The sequence below is a fragment of the Pimephales promelas genome, chromosome 17 (genome assembly GCF_988280905.1).
Source record: "Pimephales promelas chromosome 17, fPimPro1.hap1.1, whole genome shotgun sequence".
In the NCBI taxonomy this organism is placed as follows: domain Eukaryota; kingdom Metazoa; phylum Chordata; class Actinopteri; order Cypriniformes; family Leuciscidae; genus Pimephales; species Pimephales promelas.
In genome coordinates this window covers 21,921,193-21,940,504 of record NC_142785.1, presented here as the reverse complement: position 1 = coordinate 21,940,504, position 19,312 = coordinate 21,921,193, and the positions used below count along the sequence as shown (strand labels likewise).

The window sequence follows — 19,312 nt, the reverse complement described above, 5'->3', positions numbered from 1 at the left end:
CATAAGTACATTTACGTTTTATGCACGCAGAAACATACTGTAATTACAGCACTAAAACATTTACAAATTGACAGCACAAAAAAGTTATTTATTTACGTATGAATAAATCTACCGACGTTTTATCCTTATTATGTTCTATAAAAAATGGGTGTGTTTAGGTTTGGGAAAAGGGTTAAGGGATCTTACATTTATCTAGATTCTAGAAAATGGTAAAAGAGACATTTTTAACAGATATCTTTATGATATGGAATATACGTAAATAGTTAATGTTTTGTAGCTGTAAAATCGTAATAATGTTACGTTTAAATGTTGCAGATACGTCCATATTCTACGTTTCAGCGTCTATCCAAACGTACAAAAAAGTATGTATTAACAATGAGACCAGGCTGTATATGTGGAAACAACAAGACAAGAGAATCCGATTCAAAGAAAACACCAAATTATATACAAAAAGAATAAAAGACTAATGAAGAGCATGACTGGTAAAGGAGAGATGCTAAACACTGCCGACTGCATCTTACTTTGAGGGGCTTCACACAGAATCTGTTTTAGCATTTTCAGTGCACTGCTTTTCAATAGTTTTTAAATGTAAACGTGCACTAGACAGACATGTTTGACCATTGCGTTCAAGCCATTTATTTGATCAAAAATAAAAGTGAAGCATTTTTTCCAGGATTCTTTGATACATAAAAAGTAGGGATGGGCAACGATTAATCGCGTTTAATCGCATCCAAAATAAAAGTTTATGTTTACATAATATATGTGTGTGTAGTGTGTATAATTAATTTGTATATATAAATACCCACACATGCATGTATATATTTAAGAAAAATGTGTTATTAATATATCAAATATTTATATTTATATATAATATTAATTGTGAATAAATATATATAAAATATATACATGCACATATTTCTTAATTATATACATGCATGTGTGGGTATTTATATATACAAATTAATTATACACACTACACAAACATATATTATGTAAACACAAACTTTTATTTTGGATGCGATTTATCAGGATTAATCGTTGCCCATCCCTAATAAAAAGTTCAAAATAACAGCATTTATTTTGAATTGAAATCTGTTGTCATTTTATAAATGTCTTTACTGTCACTGTCAGACCATTTTTGTTTTCTCTAATACTGACTAACCCAACCTAAAGTTTAGAACAAGCCTGTCCGCTAAATTTCCCCATCCTCCCTTGACACCATGAACCATAATTTGAGCTAAACATAGTCCATCTTCTCCCTCTGCCAATAGCATCCACACTTCCACACAGGATTCCCAGGACTCAAGCATGTTTGAAAGCTCGTGTTGCACTGTTATCACTTGAAGGAAGTCTGAGGAATAAAAGCCTTCAATGATTTCCGATAAGTAAGGGACATGGCGACATTTTAATAAGAAACATTATTAACACAGAGGGGAGAATAACAGGTGAATGCTTTGATGGCAGTTCTCCACCAACATTAAAACAGCTTGAGGTAACTCTTATTAACACTTTTTAAAGAGTGAAGCAAATCTTCAATATAGTGAGCAAATAAGACTACTTCAATCGAAAAAAGTAGCACACAAGAATTTTTAAATCTACCATGTGTCTCCCATTTGGGGACTTGACTGCTAACCAAAGTGGAGCTTCTATAAACAAGGAGCAGATGGAAGGTCTCCTCTGGGTGTGAGTGCAGTGTTAATGCGGCCAGCGCAACACAAAGAAGTTACTGCCAACTTTTCAGCAAGATGAGTGAGACTGTCACTCCTCAGAAATCCCATATCATTCAGGGTTCCAGACTGTGAGCATTTTTTTGAGAATGTGCGAGTTCAAATTTTATGTGGTCGCATTTGCGCGAGTGTGTGGTCATCTTAAACTCAGTTAATTCACCATGCGCAACAGAATGCTGTCGTATCACCAGAAGCTGCTCATTAGAGACTTCTGACTTATATTGACAACTATTTTTTTTTAATAAAATGTTGTGTAACGATGTAATGTGTGGACTGTGGAGAATGGAAGTGATGAGTAAACAAGATGGATGAAGCTCACTACTACTCTGCTTAATAACACAATTAGTAGGCTATTTGATCCCAGTAGAAACAATATTTAAGTGTGGTTTCAAAGACAGGGCTTAGATTAATCGAGGAGTAGGCCTCAATTCGCTTTTATAAACATTTCTTAGAAAAGTACATTACTGGTGTGCATCTTGAGACAAAACAATGGCACTGATATATTTTAAGCTATGTCAGTCCAAGATGCTTTCAGTTAAGACAGCTCAAAATGTATTTTAGTCTGGGACTAGGCTTAAGCCTTGTTTGTGAAACCGGGCATTATCCACATACCGATACGATACCACATCAGAACATGACACTACTAAACGCCACAGTGTCCATCACTTATAGATCAAACATAAGTCTCTCATTCCATAGTCTCGCGTAGCCAGACCTTCAGACTGACGGCTGAAGGTCTGGAATTCATAGCAGCTTTCTTTGGTCAAGGCCCGCCCATAAGGGCGTTAGACCGACATGTCAAACAACCAATTACAGTTCGTTTCGTTCAGCGTCATGTTTCGGGGCGTGGAAATGTCCCCACAACAACAGACCGGTGTGCAACAAGTCAGTCAGCAGTCACCGGAAGCGCTAACAACGCTCCGTGTTATTAAATTCACCCACGAACTCGCTCATGTCCATCTTATGTCCGCTTTGTCACACGAATGTAAGTTACGTCCCCGCCCCAGTGCGCTCACGCCTACTAAATAAACGCCTCACCTCCGGCGCCGCGCACTCGCTACATTCCCTTTAGCCTTTAGCACATCTAGTGGATGCATAACGCAAACCCAGTCAAACGTTTGACTCTGCAGTATCTTATGTGCCTTATAATCCAGTGTGCGCGACCTATATATGAATACTGAATCGGCCAGCTGCGATGTCAGCGTCTGTTTCATGTTTGTCCACAAACGCAGCTGATATCCTTCGCAATTAAGTACTTCACTTGATCTTCCATAATAGATTGTAGGGGACATACAACTACGTTTAGCTGATCTTGAGAAATGCTCATTGTCACTCACATAGGCCACTCATATAAACACAACAGTTTTTCTTCCGCAATCACACATCTGCGCTTGTTTCCCGGCGGACCGAAAATAAACGCGACACTGACGCCCCCCGGAAATCCGATAAAATTCAACCAATCAGATGACGACTTCGACATTCCTGAAGTGTTTCCAGTTAAGTGTACCATATGCATCAGACGTTTAGCCAACGTTCCGTGGGCGTGACGTCTGAGGCTGAGACTACTCATTCCATGACATGACTTTCACCCACATTTGAACTAAAAGACTGTACATTTTTGAAAATAGATAAGTCATGTGATCAACACAGAATTGATGAGACTCTATTGTGACAAGACCTTTGACAGTGTAATGCCTGTTTTTTTTTATTAATGTGACTTTCAGTACAAAAAGGCCATGAAACTCTAAAAATTGTTTTCCTTTTCAACAAACAGTCAGCGAAAGGATGTGCTGAATAAAATGTCAATCGGAAACCTTGAAAGGAAAAATGCTTCACTGTTATTTTTTCCTTTACAAAAACATTGAATGGCTAAGCTTGACAAATGCAGCAACGCTACCTAGTCCTAGCCTATACATTTTCTTCAAAGCATTTGTGTCTTCCTGCCATGCTGTAGAAAGGCTCAAAGGAATACTCATTAAAATGAGTATTTAAAAAGCTATTAATTTTACTCAAATAAAATCAGAAATAGTTCTTTGTCATTCAAACTGAGAGGCTCCCTTTCCTATTAAACTCTTTTCGCGTTTACCTTCTTCGACAAACAAACACCAAGGCTGGACAACCCCAGCCAGCATAAAACGGGTTTGTCTAATCTACTGAGCCACTTAGCAGCCGTGAACATAAAGTGACCTTGCAGGCGGGATATTTCGCATTATCGACAACACTTTGTGAAGTGATTTTCAGCCGTCAGGTTCTCACACGTCAAACACTGGCTACATTTGTCTTTGTTGCAGCGGTTCATTCAAGACACATGCAGATGAGCCCAAACGTGAGCCGTCACTATTCCTTCATCGACCCAGTCCGTAAGTAGAGAACCCGTTTCCCCTGGTAACCCGCCTTTGTTTGAGTAGCGACTGGTCACTCATCACGGTCGCCAGTGCAGTCCCTCACCGGACGAAGGCGACAGCGAGGCCCGCATAAACGTTCAAACAAAATACTAATACAGAAGTACAAACAAACAGTTCTGCCCAAGACATATTTACTGTGATACATAACAGATCGTTTAAACAAATGATGTGCCATCAAAATAATGGCACTTTTTTTTCTCCCCAATAGCAAGAATAAACATGCCAACACTAATTCTCCACTAGCCTAACGTTAACGTTACTCATCATAACTTTGATGAACCGTTTGCGCCCTTTTGACTGATGACAGCATATTACTTGCAAGCCAAGTGGTAATCAAAACAAACCAAATATTATGAAAACAGGTCTGAGCAAACCCTCTAAATCACCTCATAACTACATAATAAAATGAGCTGCGGTGTCAAATGCGAATGAGACACATGGCTGTAATTTAAAAACCCGATGGGAGCATTTTGCCGCAGCACGATAGCAGGTTCCCCCAAACCTACCAAAGCGGCTTTCGTGGTTGGCCTCAAGGTAGCAAACCGCTACGCAACAATCAGTCCCCAGCGGTCCCAACAATGCAACTCTTTATATTTGCAACAATGCGCCTTTGGAGCATAGGAATGAACGCAAAATCTGCTCATACTGACCTGGCGTTCAGGGGAATCTGGGAGCGGTCATGCCCGTTAGTTGGAGAGTCTTTGAAATAAACTTTTCCCTTGCAGTCCTTGGCACTTGCGTGAAAAGATACTGCGCGGCAGCAACACAAAACACACGATCTGACCGCCTCGCGCTTCCAATCGCAGTAGGTCTCTGTGGGTGAGTGCATGCGCGTTCGCGTCGCTGCGCACTCCCGCCTGCCCTGTGAAGCTCTTTCGGACTGCTGATGCTCCTGTGTTACTGCATCAGGCCCCCTCGTGGTGCTGCAAGGCTCCCACTGATCCCCCTTCTGTTCAATGCAAAGTACGCAGAAGCGTTTACGTAGTTCTGCATGCTGCACGACACTGCCAAACATTTTTTTGTACACATTTAATGTTATTTTTAAAAAAAAACGTTTATTTTTTTTATTATATTTATTCTATTGATTTGTTTTTGCATTTATCATTATATATTTTATTATGTATGTATTATTCATTTAAACATTGTTTCATTTCTTATCTATTATTCTCTGTTCTGTTCTATTCACAAAAATCATTTTGTGTGAAATTTACCCAGATTGCAGGGAATTTTATACGACGTGCTTATTTTCTTTTTATGATTTATTAAGGGGTTCGTTGCAATAGTCTTCTAATTTTTATAAAGCCAATTTCAATTTCAGTTGAAAATTCAATTTTAAAATCAGTGTAATTAGGTAAGCTTTATTTTCACGAGCAAATGTGATAATTTGTACAGAGACAACTATTAGTTTATGTGTACTCTGTTTCTTTTATATTCTGTAAGCAATTACCACACACATACATTTTTGTGTCTGTGAATTTTAATTAGCCACAGTTCATGAATCACTTTCCAGGAGTAACTGATACATTTTAACAACTAAGCTGTCACATTGTATTTTATTTGATTAAACTATTAATGTCAATATCACCAATGTTGTACATTGAACCTGTTCAATAGAGTGTGACATGTTCGACATTATATTATGCTCAAATTCTGTTGCTACAGATTCCAATACCTATCCTTAATGAATATGCTCTCAAAGTGTAAATATATGAAGACCTCCGATGCAAAAGCCTGTAAAAGCCACCTCTGTCAAAAATGAGAAAATAATTGAGTGAATGCTCTCCGCGCATAATATGCGCTCATCAAAGACTTTCAATTCGGACTCACTAAATTCCAGCCTCGGCCCAGAAACCTACAACGTTACATAGAAGCCTGAAAAAATTTGTTAATATTAAACAAAAACTTTAGACGGACTAAGAGGTTTTTGCATCTGAAGTCTTCATAGGCCTATATATATTAATATTAATTGTACATTTCTTAGTTGTCTTAACATTTAACTTGAAGATTTTTAATATATTTTTTAAATAATCATTATTTAGTTTAGTTTTTATATTTCAGTATAAATTCAGTAAAAAACTATCTTTAAATTTCCTCAGAATGTAAGAATTATTGTGTGCGTGTGTGTGTTACCATACTCTTATTCTAAAATAACATCCCTGCAGAGAAACAGTTCAAGTCTTCCGGTTCTGAGCGGATGTACTCCCTTGTAGTCCTAGGTCTGAATTGCTGCGGGTTTAAGAATGCACAAAAAACTACAATTCCCGTCGTTCTTTGACAGGGTTGTAGGAGTGTACAGTAAAAAAAAAAAACAGCGTTCTTTCTCATGCTAAGCATCGTTGTCGTTGAATGAAAGTGCGTATATTTGGATAGAGGAACTAGGCTGAGTAAGAAATACATGAAAAGCAAATCTGTGCACATTATCCCGTCTCAGTTGTTAATCTCGTAATTCAAATATGGTGTAAGAGTTACAATCTTTTAAAGGCGCTATTAGCTTTTTATTGTGCAGCACCTGCTATGGACCTGTCATTGCGCAGTTGCAAAAAGTTAGTTCATTTGGACCTGAAAGGGGCACCTCCTAGAATTGACTACCTAATTCAGGTACAACTCCTTTTACTCTAATAATATAACCGTCTTAATAAAACAAACGAATTAAGGAATAAACACGATTATGTTTCCTCAGTTGATCCAGTTATTTGCTGATCTTGGTGCCAATGGCTTGCTCATTGAATATGAGGATATGTTTCCCTATGAAGGAGAGCTGAAAGTTCTGCAGTCTACGACTCAGCCTCCATACAGGTGAGGGTATATATTTTAAATGTAGATTTTTTTTGTGTGCGATAATTTATCTGATAAAAAATGAATAATATTCAAACAGCCGTGAGGAGATTGCATCTATCCAGGATGCTGCCAGTAAAAGAGGGCTGGAGATCATTCCCCTGGTGCAGATGTTTGGACATTTGGAAGTAACTATGAAACTGATTTTTGTCATTTACATAAAGTAAAAAAGAGCCAAAGATTTGCCAGTTTAATATAAAAAATACTATGCATTAAAATAAATTTATAAACTAAATCAAATTATGCATATTCAAACATTAATATTTACAATTTTCTCAATCAGTTTGTCCTGAAGCACAAGGTGTTTAGAGATCTGCGGGAGGTGGACTACTGTCTGGGAACTCTAAACCCTCACCATGATCGAGGAGTTAAGCTGGTGCTAGAGATGCTAAAACAAGTCATGAAGCTTCACCCTAAAAGTACCAACCTGCACATCGGAGCCGATGAGGTGAAGTTCAACCCTCTGTCAATGAAAAGAGTCATATGTCTGATTCCTGCAAGAAAAACTGTTGCCTCGAGAGTTGGTCAGATCTAGAAAAAAATAGATGTCTGAAATAGGTTGCTAGTTTAATATTGGTCTATTGATCAAATAACATTTTTTTATTTTCATAGGTGTACATGCTTGGTCTCGGAGATGAGTCCAAACAATGGTTAAGTGCTCCAGGCCGTAGCGTTCACAAACTGTTCCTCAGTCATGTCATTAAAGTGGCGAAGGGAATTCAGAAAAATGTGCCCAACCTTAAGTTGATCATGTGGGATGATATGCTCAGGTCCATGACCCCTGAGACCATTAAAGGTGAGCATTTAATTATTTAATTATTATGATTTTGCTGTGTACAAGAGGAAAGGATATAATCTATAAATAGTGTAATATGTGAAAAATGTCTTAATTTCACCCTCATGTTGTTCCAAACCTACATTTTTATGTAACCTCTTCCAAATCCATCTGCCAATTGCCAAAAAACATACAATTATACATAAAAAGACAATAGAAAGACATTTTTGGAGCAGGTTTAAACCTTTAAACAAGGTCTAAAGGGCTGTTCACTGAGGAGAATGCACTTTTTTTAATTGTTGGTCTTTGACTGATGCGACACATCTTGCTGTTCAGATATTGTACTTAAATGCTCCACATCTTCCACACTTACACATAGTGAAATAAAATAAATTAAATAAGTAATATACTGTTAGTAATGACCAAATCAAATGTAACAGACATTCCTATCCAATTTGTGATCTTATTCTAGAAAGCGGTCTTGTTGGATTAGTGCAACCAATGTTGTGGGATTACAGCCCTGCTCTGGATGTCAAAAACACTGGTACGTTGCTCAGAAGAATTCTACATTATGTTTAAGTTACTGTTAAATACTTTTGAATTATTTGTTCATAATAATGCTTGGTCATTTCACATGCACTCTTTCCAGTTGAGCTAATGGAGCTATATAAGTCTGCGGGTATGTCACAGCAGTGGGCCGCCAGCTCTTTTAAAGGCTCAACCGCCGTGCACACCTGTGTGACCAGCACTCAGAGGCATGTGGACAATCATTTGCAGTGGCTCAAAGTGGTATCCAGCCTGTCAGCTGGCATTGAGCTACAGGGAATTGCACTAACTGGATGGCAAAGGTTAGATGACATTCTCACTATCACTAGAATCAGTCCTCTTATTGACCAAGGCAACAACATGTATGTTTCTTTTTTTCTCCCTTAAGATATGACCACCTGTCTGTTTTGTGTGAACTGATGCCTGTGAGTTTGCCCTCTTTGGCGGCTTGTTTGCAAACTGTTCTGCACGGTCAGTCTCTATCATTTTTTAAGTTTCTTTTTCTTTATAGCTTGCGTGCCAAATTGGTGGGATCAAATGCATAAGAATGCTAAACTCACTATAACTGCTCACTGTGATTCAGGGAGCTTTACTGAAGAGGTTCAAATGAAGGTGGTTAAGACCCTTGGCATTGTGGAAGTAGGAGACTTAGAGAGGTACCTTTCATTCATGCACGTGTCCTCAAAGAAAAAAGCATGTGAGTGTGTAACACTAAGAAACCTCAAGGGTTATGTTGAAATAGGCTAATTTACAGCATATTCTTTGGCCTCTGTGACCCAGATCGTCTTCCAAGATGCCTTCCTCCTTTGTTGGGGCGAAACTTGCTGAACTCATAGTGAAGCTGACGTCTTTGCTGGAGTCTGCAGAACTGAGACAATTTCAGAACAATATGTGAGTTCAGGGCTATTAGGGTTTCACTTTTAAAATATGCTTTTAAAGTTCTCACTGACCGTTATAATAATTTTTTGCTTAATAGGTTTGTGAGGGGCTGGTTCACGCCTTACCACATTCAAAGGAAGACCGTTAACCCACTAATTGCTCAACAGATTAAAACACAAGCAAAAATGTAAGTCTTTTATTATGAATACAGTAGTGTATGTTTATATTTTAAACAAGTCCCTTATATGATAATACTGTATATGTCCGTATTGTTCTTCTCGTCTGCTCCAATAGGATTCTTGATGAAGTGGAGATTCTGGTGCAAGAGGTGAGGGGAGAGATGTGTCTTCTGTACTCAGTCTCTACAGTTCAGGAGTGGATGGACCAACATGTCACCCCAGTGCTGGAGCCTCTGCGCAACCTACTGAGAGACACCGAAAGAGTTCTAAATGAAATGGGATTCTGTACTTAATCTACCTCTCAATCTTAATCTTAAATTTGGTGCATGAATTTCATTTGAAAACTTTCTTTGGTTCCTTTCAATTTAAAATCTACTTGCAATGCAATGTAAAACATATAGAACTGAGATGGCTTGTGTTTGTGAATAGCTATTGTATTCTTTAAAAAACAAATGCAAAAACAAATGGGGGGGGGGGGGTAATATAAATGTAATAAAATAAAACACTAATATGGTATTTGTTTCCTTTAAAATGATCACCAACCAATATGTATTATGTACATGAATGAAATTAAAATCTCTCGTTCTGATTTCCATGCAGAATACATTTTAAACTTGTTTTTCTTTTCAGCGGGATTGTTGTAGAATTAATCCATCCACAGAAATGTTATTTTATTATGATTATTATTATACTATTAATTGATATTTTGAATTAGCTTGACATTTTTATTAGGTTTTTTATGTATGTATTTTATTTCAATTTTAATTGTTTTAACTTTAACTTATTTCGCTTCGGTTTAAAGCCAACGTTTCTACGAACATTATGTCTGAAATAATAAAGATGCCAAAAATACCATTCTCCAGACTTTTATTTTGTCACATATGGAATTACTTGAACGGGAAGTGATATGTTAAGTCTCACCCATAATATTAGTAGCTTGCATGGGTCGTTTGGATAAACAAAACGTATCAGTAAAGCGTTTTACGGCATTGTACGCTATGTCGCCTCGCGTGAGCGTTACTAACACACCGCAGCATTTTTGCCGTTGTCGTTATCAGCGCGTGTAAACCCGGGCCGTTTAGCGTAACAGCGCCCTGCGGAGCGCTTAATAAAGGCATTTGGTCTCTGATCAAGACGGAACTGACTGTTTGTGCTGCGAAAACATGGCAGAGTTGCACGTTGAACCCAACCCGACTGGCATCATCGAGCAGACCGAGCATTGTGAAATCAGAGGCTCAGTGAACGTGAGACTCCCCTCCCCTACTCTGGTGATTCCGCCCCGGACTGGCTTGTCCAGTCCAGGGGTCTCCAGCTCCAGAGCTGTGTTTGGGTTTCCTATGAAGAGCAACCCCACTTCCCCATCACCAGAAGCCACAGAGAAGCCAGGATCTCGGTGGGTTCGGTTGAATGTCGGGGGAACGTACTTTATTACAACGAAACAGACCCTGTGCAGGGATCCTAAATCGTTTTTGTATCGATTATGTCAGGACGATCCAGATCTGGATTCGGATAAGGTAAGGTTCTGTTTACATCATTAAAGCACGTCATGACATGTAATTTTTCATCTGTATGCAACGGTAACATTTGGAATGAATACATTGCGGACATGGTTGTATGTGTGCATTTTATTTTGTACTGCACATACTTATACATTCATAGTGCATACACATGAAGCTCAGCTGGTAAAATCCAGCTTAAATGAGTACAATTCTGTCATCATTTACACATGTCGTTCCAAACTTGTATGACTTAACATACTTTGAGGAAACACAAACGACGATATTTTGAAGACAGTTGGTAACTAAACAGTATTGGTTTACCATTCTGTGGACAACAAAAACATTTCTTAAAACATCTTGTTTTATGTTCCATAGAAGAAATAAAGTGGTGGTTAATTAGCGTTATTGAATGATGACAGAATTTTTATTTTAGGTTAATTAATCCTGTAAGATTGGGGGGAAAAACAGCTGGTTTCTACATGGTCTAATTTAGTCATTATCACTTTCACCAGTTAGCAGCTAGTTACCAATTTCCATTAACCACCTTGGCTTGACCACCTTAAGATGATCACAACTGATTTGTTGTTGTTGTTGCAAGGTAGTCTACCAGTTTGGACCAGGCAATTACCATTTTAGACCAGCTAGAAAACAGGTTAACATTTTCAAAAAACCAGCTTTTCTTCCCTATTGTGAAGTATATCCAAGTGAATCGACTTCTCCTAAAAGAAAAAAATGTAGGGTGGGACTTTATTTTTTCCATCGGAAAATGGTTCAATCATTGGTTCTTTGTGGTTTGCCTTTGCTGTGATCTCATGAGAGTGACAGGTTGTCCCATCCTCAAGCTTATAAAACATCACAGAAGAGATGTCAATGTCCTCGCAAGCAATGGGAGGGGAACTTATTTTGATTAAAGATTATGAGGGAACATGCATTTAAAAGAAAGTTGTACAATGATAAATTAAATGCTGCAATATTCCATAAATAAGTATTGTCAATTTTGATTAGATATCATGACTATATGCTGGTTGCATTTCATACATTTCTTGCGGGTCCAAGAAAGTTTACTAGCTTGCTCCACCATCTTGACCATCTCTATCTAGTCATGTTAAGTTTTCTACTAACTTGAACTGCAGGGTAAAGCAGGGTGTACAAGCATTTCACAGTGCTCACAGTATTTCCTCTCCAAGGTGTCAATTCATGTTAAAATAGACATCACAGTTTGCAGTTTAAAAAAAATCACTAAAGATTCTCATTTGAAAAAAAGCTGTTGTTGATACTCTAATTTGCCCTAAAACTGGAGCATGAAAGATCTCGCAAACTGGGTTCTAGAAATGTTGGTAATCAGTCGCTACTTTAACACTTTTAAAGCTGCAGTCTGGCGTTTTTCCTCTTTGTCGCCATCTCTGTTCGAAATCTGCAATTGCAGTCATCCGCGGAATTATCAACTTTAAGTGAGTTGTACTTTAACATCCATTATGTGTACAGTGACGAAATAACGCAAAGACCTGCTCGAATCTCCCACGGAAATTAACCAGGACCACTGGAATTAAAAACATGATTACAAGCTTACCGCTTTGAATCAAGCTACAGCAAGCAGATGGTTTTGAACACTGTCTAGTTATGTATTTTCTCATGTATGTTTATTTTGGATCATTTTTAACCCCCAAAAAGCTACGGACTGCAGCTTTAACTGCAGCGACTAAATCAGTGATGGGAAAGAAAATCGAAAACTATGAATTGCAATTGCAAATAGCACTATTCACACTGTTAGTTGTCTTTTCTCACAGGATGAGACAGGAGCATATTTGATTGACAGGGATCCCACATATTTCGGACCCATCTTGAACTACTTGAGGCATGGAAAGTTGATCATCAACAAGAACCTCGCTGAGGAGGGTGAGATGATCTGGGCATGCTGCCCTCAAAAACTTCTTAATGGAACAGTAATGACCTAGTTTCATTTAGAAACATCAATTTTTTTGTGGAAAGGGACCACAGTGTACTCACGTAAGAGATAATTTCCTGCAGGACTGGTGAGATATTGAAAGGCTTACAGTCTATGTGTCCAATAATTGTGTCTTTTTTTTGTGAGTCATTGCTCCAAATTGTGACAATGGCAGTTATTGCATGATGTTTTTGTTTTGTTACCAATTTGGTCTACTTGTAGTGCATAATTTTTGTATTGCTTTTTTCATTGGCATGGATGTAGCATTAAAGCGATAGTTCACCCAAAATGTTTAATTCTGGCTTCATTTACTCACCCTCATGTTGTTCCAAACCTCTATCGTTTTCTTCGTTCTGTTATAAGTCCACACAATGAAAGTCAGTGGCGTCCAATGATATTTTGGACCCCATTGACTTTGATTGTATGGACAAAATAGTTGAAACAAATTCTTTTGTGTACCGCAGCAGAGAGAAAGCTATACAGGTTTGGTAGGACATGAGGGTGAGTAAATGACAGAATTTTCGTTTTTGGTGTGAACCATTCTTTTAAGACTATATTTTTCCAGAAATTTATTTCTGATTACAAAGCGGTAACCACATGATAGATTTTGACTGATTCTCTGGTTACTGCAGGTGTTCTGGAGGAAGCAGAGTTTTACAACATTGCGTCACTTGTGAGGCTGGTAAAGGAGAGAATACGAGACAATGAGAACAGAACGTCTCAGGTATGTGGGAAAATAACAGCTGGAGGAACAGCACACTTTGTGGTTCTTTTAATCCAATCAATCAGCAAATTTGTTTGTATCACCACTGGCATTACTCAAAGGAGGTATTTCATTCCTCGACTGTGCCAAAAGGAAAAAGTACTACTTATCATTGGAATGTGAATTGCATCGTGAATCGAGGAATGATTCTGGACTCGACAACAGAGGGCACTGCACTCTGCATTCCTCATTCCAAACTATTTAGGAACTGAAGGGAACTTTATTTGAATCAATGTTCCTATAATAAAATAGACACGCATTGACTTAATTAGAATTTGCTTTATGGGAATAGTTTAAATGATGAGAGACTTTTCATTTTAGGGTACTACTCACCATCATGTCGTTTCAAACTTGTATTTCTTTCTTTTTTCTGTGAAATGCAAAAGAAGATGTTTTGAATAATGTTCATGCTGCACTTTTCCATTCAATGAACTTTTTGCTTCCATTGTATGGAAAATAGTATGCTCTTTCTAATTCAATGGAAGAATTAAACTCATACAGGTTTGAAACATCATGAGGGTAAGTAAATTATATTTCATTTAACTTTTAATTTTGGCTGAACTATCCTTAAATGGGTTTCTAAAAACCTGTGCATCTTCAGAGAATGAATTCTGTGTGAATTAATTATGGAATATGATTGTTTTTACAGGGCCCTGTGAAGCATGTGTATCGTGTATTACAATGTCAAGAAGAGGAGCTCACTCAAATGGTTTCCACCATGTCAGATGGATGGAAGTTTGAACAGGTAGGTTTTGTTTTCTCTTCACAACCCCATCATATAATGTTTAGGTAGAGGTAGAGATCCTATGTCTAGACATGCAGTATTTTATTGTAGCATATTTTAACTCTGACATACCACAGATCTCTTGATAGCTCCTTGATGTCTCATCAGGTTGTTTCTTTTAAGTCATGTCCCTCCAAATAACAGATTATAGATGCTATACATTGTTTTTGAGAGACAGGCTACGTCAACACCTTTCTTTGGGACTTATGTAATTTGCTGTTTCTTATCTGTTTGCTATGGTAAAAACTTGACTCAACTTGTCCATCTCAAGCTCATAAGCATCGGCTCCTCCTATAACTATGGCAACGAGGACCAGGCCGAATTCCTGTGCGTCGTTTCCCGGGAGCTCAACAACTCCACTAACGGAATTGTTATCGAGCCCACTGAGAAGGCTAAGGTATGATGAACTCTCTCCTTTTTTTTTTTAGTTTCCTTATTTAGTTGAATACATTTTTTTGAAAACTACTTTTTTGTAACAAAATATGATATTTTGTTATAAAATATAATATTTTGCTACAAAAATGTTTTCAAATAAATTATTAAACTAAGATGAAGTTACAATATTATTATTATTATTATGTTTTGTTACAAAAAAGTTTAAATAAATTGAATAAATAAGAAATAATACTAAAAATGTGCATCCCTTCAAAAAGCACAGCAAACCTGTAATATTTTTAAATCACAAATGGAATTTTTTATCAGAAATTCTTTCTGATAAAAAGATCTTTCGTCCTGACAAAGATTTTTTCCCCCTATTGTTTAGCCCAATTATTATTATTTTAGTTATAGGAAAAAGTTTCAGTTAAATTATTAAATAAAGTTAAATATAATACTGACTATTATTGTTATTATTAGTTGTAATAATAACATAAGTAGTTAATCAAATAAATAAAATAATAATACAATAAAGTTTAAAAAAATAAAAGTGGTATTATTTAGTGTTTATTAATGGTCCTTAAAGGGATACTCCACCGTTTTTTCATATTAAACTATGTTATTCCCTTAATTAAGACGAGTTGATGCATACCTCTCTCGTCTCAGTGTGTGCACTCAATCGCTCTGGCGCGCAAGGCACTTAATTAGTCCAGTTCTTTCAATATGGGCGAAGCAGAGAAGCGACCAAACACCTCCATGTTTTCAGTTCCAGGTATGCATCAACTCGTCTTAGTTAAGGGAATAACACAGTTTAATATGAAAAAAAACGGTGGAGTATCCCTTTAACTTCCATTACAGATTAAGGAGAATTTTATTTCATGTTTCCCCAACAGATCCTTCAGGAGAGGGGGTCCAGGATGTGAGGAGCCCAGACAGATCTCCCATCCCTCACTTCCCTTCTCCAGATCCTCCTCCACCATACAGCTGACTTCAAGTTCATTAGCCCGCCACCCCACCCCTCACCGTCCCCTCCTCCCTTGTGCCTTTCCACTGTGGGGGTTTCAGCCCCCCTCCTCCCTGCAGTGCTGCAACATTAACCAATCAGCACCACCCCTAACTATCACTGCTATTATCGACTAATCGAAAAATGAGGTCAAACCTCAGATCATCTCATTTGAGGCAAAACTGATCAGAGAGAGGATTACAGGGAAGGATTCATCATTCATCCTAATGCTTATTTATGCAGACTTCATGATCATCATCCTCCTCATATCCCAGTCATTATCATCATAATCTTTACAGTTGCTGGCTTTAAATGTTTAAAGGGGGATCAGTTGCCCCTGTTGGCTCGACTGCATCCACATGACCATAATCTCCTCAGGACTTCCAAACGGACTCCAAGACTCCATCTCTGAGCGTCAATACAGCTTCTATTAACAAGCGCATTATCAGGCAAATCTGCATCATTTCAGCATTCACTTCCCATTGCCTGGTCACACCAAGAGCACAGCAGATGGCGCAATGGATAAATAGAAGACATCGGCTTTTGAACTTCTTCAGAGTGGCATGTTTCTTTTGTTAACTACCCCATTTACTCATCTGGAAAGGACTAGAGGAGAAGGGAGAACTCATACTGCCAATTGTCCGGTCAGATGCCCAAAATCACGCGTCCATCGCTGTGAAGATGTCTCGCATTTCCAGTTCGCTCCGGTTGATTTTTGTCATCCTGGGTTTTTTTTATTTTATGCCTTGTCGCTGGAGATTTCAAAGCATCAAAACAGGAAATAAATAACAAAACAAAGAAATATGTGGTTGTAGGGCATGTGAGGCTTATGTATATTACAAACATATGTATTATGAAGAGCCCAAATGCAAGTCATTGTTAATATCTGTACCATAGTCATGTTTTTTTTTTTTGTTTGTTTTTTTTTGAGGGGGGTGTTTATCAAGATGAGTTTCTCTATTTTATTGGGGGAGGTTCTATATTGAGCCCTAATGTAATTTTTGAGATGTGAATTTGTTGCGTGGTTCCTTCAAGCTTTTTGTCGATGACTGGAAAAAAACAGGAGATTTCTTGCATAGAGCTATCAAGCCTACATAGTCCAGGTGGTTCAAGAGACTGTTGTAAGACAAAGTGCCCACAAGTTTTGAGTCAGGGCAAAACTGCATTAGTGGCTCTTTGTTGCATCTTTTTTTTTTTTATACACATTTCTGACATTTTAGATTCAGATATATTTCTCCCCGTAACATTTTGCCTATTTAACTGTTTAACAAATTTTTGTTCAACAAAGTCTGATCACGTCAGTGGAATGTTTTTAAATGTAAAGGGCTCCATTTATTGTGGAACGTTCTTGTCTTTTCTCCCCCCAAAACTAGTTTATCACTAGAGGTAAATCATTTTAACATTGAAGCCCAGTCTTTGAAACCAGTTGCCCTTAAATAAACTTTATTTCCTGTTTTATTTTTATTTATTTATTTTTTTTTCATAAATACATGTTTTTTTCTGAATCTACTGAGACTATATCACAAATTGTCAGTGATTGAATGGTATCCAGGCTGACATTTGGTTATTCATATCTTTTGATAAGCTATTGAATCTAGGGATTGGTGTAAGATGACATCATGTGTGTGGACTTTAGGTGATGTTTTTGTGGTCTGCAGTGTTTTAAAGTGTTGTCTCTTCCTATCTAAATGGCGTTAAGGATTTGACCTCTTTATCGCAGTTTACACTCGTGTCCTTTTGTTTATCATATCAAGAAGGCATAGTACTTAAGTTTGTGAGCTACAGTATACTTTATGTGGTTGTTGGTTTTCCTTTTTTTTTAATGTTAATATTTTCCCCAAACTGGGGAGAGTTTATTTGTTCAGCCTCAAATATTAACGGGACCTCGACCATCTCACAGGATCCTATTGTATATTCCCATTGTTCAAATAGGCTTCAGGTCTGGTTTCAAAGCAGAGTCCTGGATTCAAATCTAGAGGGCACCATTTAAGTCTCTCTCCAACCCACTTGTTTGTCTGGTGTTGTGCCTTTGACCTGTCGTGCCCTATGTGTTTTTCACTCTTGGATTTCTCTCCTTAAAATGCAGAATCTTAAAATTGTATGGTTTTTTCTTTTTTTTTCTTTTTTTTTTTTTTTGACTAAGTCAGTTCTGTTCCTTGACTCAGATACTGAATGTACCAATTTCCCCTGAGGTTATTGTTCTTGTTTCAGCGGTTCATCTATATTTAGCTTTTTCATTTCTGCCCCAATGCACTTTTAAATTTGCACCTACCTACATTATAATGTTCTCACTGTGTGGATTTTGTTTCCAGATTTTGTTCTATTTTTAGAATCGAACCCTATGTTAGGCATTAGAAAATGTCATGTGAGGTCTCAAGTTTTATTTAAGACGGTTCAGGAAACTGATATGAATGTCACATTGACTGCTGATGCTTTACAGCACTTGAGACTTTGAGACTTTTGTCTCGTTTCCTTAAAGAAATCTGCCATTCTCCTTTAGGTCTTGTGCCACATGTTGTTTAAGATCAAACAAAAAGATATTTTCTTTGTGGAAATATTTATGCTATTCTGAAAAACCAGGAGGTTGGCGTTTTGGAACGGCAACTTGGAAGCATGCAATGTGTTGAGTATGTAATGTTATATGCTGGGATATTGTCATATTGTAAAGGTGAATTGATGCATGGACAGTTTACAGATAGTATTAATAACACTTAAGTGGAAAATCTGGCCCTATTTGTTTGTTTTGTAGAGATCACTAAAATCAAACTTGGAAAACTTGCTTGCTATGGCAAAATATATTTTGCAACACCCCGTGTATTTCTATTTGGTTTAAAAAAAAAATTGACTTTCAATGTTTTCCAGACAGCCAAAAGTGCAGTATGTCAACATTTTCAGATAAGAGTTGAACTTAACTTCAACTTTTTAAACAGGATAGTTTGTTTTTATCCCTGCCATGATAGTTAGTCTACAACATCTGCATGCTTTATTATACTGTACACATACATTTAAACGTGCTGAAAACCTGATTTTTCATCAGATGTTTTTGGGTGTATTGCATTGTCAATAGTATTGATGTAAAGTGTCAAATATGTCACTAGGCTATGGAGATTGTGGAGCTAAGTGTTCTGGAAATGAATAGTCTTGATCAGACTGTCCTTTTCAATATTCATTTTTTGTTTGTTTTTATTTTTGATTTTTGTCTTCTGATGCAGTTTTTTTGCAGTGTACAGATTGCAAAATGATAATGTTTGATTTTTATCATAAAATGTGTTTGTGTTTCAGACTTGTGGCATGTACACTTTTTTACATTAAAACTTTTAATAAGTATTCTGTTTAAAAGAAACATTTTGACATTTAGAAAAATATAAATCTATTATATAAATGTATATTATATTTTAGTTTTTGCTCACAAACCATAATTTTTGGACAACTAAATTTTTTTTTGAGCCTTTAAAAAATCACTATTGAAATGTTAATTTGCCATATCAGGAAAGCATCCTTTTAAAATGTACTGAGGTGTCGTTTCCATGGATACCCTGTAAATTATACTTGGCTTTATGATTTTAAGGGATAATTTACCCCCAAAATTGTTATTTT

The 19,312-nt window shown here is 37.2% G+C and overlaps 3 protein-coding genes across 12 annotated transcripts in view; 2 read left to right on the top strand and 1 right to left on the bottom strand.

Moving 5' to 3' along the window:
• Positions 1-5,028, bottom strand: part of arhgap12b (Rho GTPase activating protein 12b) — a 51,044-nt gene extending 46,016 nt beyond the window's left edge. For 3 of the 9 annotated variants that reach the window (XM_089122156.1, XM_089122160.1, XM_089122161.1), the window contains exon 1: positions 4,783-5,024. The gene's annotated coding sequence lies outside the window, so the exon portion shown is untranslated. Of the gene's footprint in view, positions 1-4,782 lie in introns of all 9 variants that reach the window. The other 6 variants (XM_089122158.1, XM_089122157.1, XM_089122162.1 and 3 more) reach the window with 5 other exon arrangements.
• Positions 5,029-6,415: 1,387 nt separating this feature from the next.
• On the top strand, positions 6,416-9,950 carry hexd (hexosaminidase d). 2 transcript variants are annotated; one of them, XM_039664835.2, is made up of 12 exons: positions 6,417-6,730; positions 6,813-6,928; positions 7,008-7,095; positions 7,251-7,415; positions 7,580-7,763; positions 8,215-8,286; positions 8,392-8,590; positions 8,677-8,759; positions 8,872-8,944; positions 9,069-9,179; positions 9,265-9,354; positions 9,462-9,950. In XM_039664835.2, exons 1-12 carry the CDS (start codon positions 6,647-6,649, stop codon positions 9,637-9,639), a joined length of 1,443 nt encoding a protein of 480 aa, XP_039520769.2. In that variant the 5' UTR covers positions 6,417-6,646; the 3' UTR covers positions 9,640-9,950. The 2 variants fall into 2 exon arrangements, 1 of the variants encoding a protein (XP_039520769.2); XR_005621789.2 differs by lacking the exon at positions 9,462-9,950 and having other exon boundaries at positions 6,416-6,730; positions 8,872-8,985.
• Positions 9,951-10,232: 282 nt separating this feature from the next.
• Positions 10,233-18,996, top strand: kctd2 (potassium channel tetramerization domain containing 2). The gene is made up of 6 exons (XM_039664836.2): positions 10,233-10,860; positions 12,633-12,741; positions 13,423-13,514; positions 14,203-14,298; positions 14,609-14,734; positions 15,606-18,996. The coding sequence occupies exons 1-6, from the start codon at positions 10,510-10,512 to the stop codon at positions 15,633-15,635; spliced, it is 804 nt and encodes a 267-aa protein (XP_039520770.1). The 5' UTR covers positions 10,233-10,509; the 3' UTR covers positions 15,636-18,996.
• Positions 18,997-19,312: the final 316 nt, after the last annotated feature.

Excerpts from the sequence above, each read along its gene's own strand:
- hexd (XM_039664835.2), top strand. The coding sequence starts at position 6,647 with ATGGACCTGTCATTGCGCAGTTGCAAAAAGTTAGTTCATTTGGACCTG. Across the intron at positions 7,416-7,579 it reads TGCACATCGGAGCCGATGAG|GTGTACATGCTTGGTCTCGG; the intron begins GTGAAGTTCAAC and ends TTATTTTCATAG. Across the intron at positions 7,764-8,214 it reads GACCCCTGAGACCATTAAAG|AAAGCGGTCTTGTTGGATTA; the intron begins GTGAGCATTTAA and ends ATCTTATTCTAG.
- kctd2 (XM_039664836.2), top strand. The coding sequence starts at position 10,510 with ATGGCAGAGTTGCACGTTGAACCCAACCCGACTGGCATCATCGAGCAG. Across the intron at positions 10,861-12,632 it reads CAGATCTGGATTCGGATAAG|GATGAGACAGGAGCATATTT; the intron begins GTAAGGTTCTGT and ends CTTTTCTCACAG. Across the intron at positions 14,299-14,608 it reads ATGGATGGAAGTTTGAACAG|CTCATAAGCATCGGCTCCTC; the intron begins GTAGGTTTTGTT and ends GTCCATCTCAAG.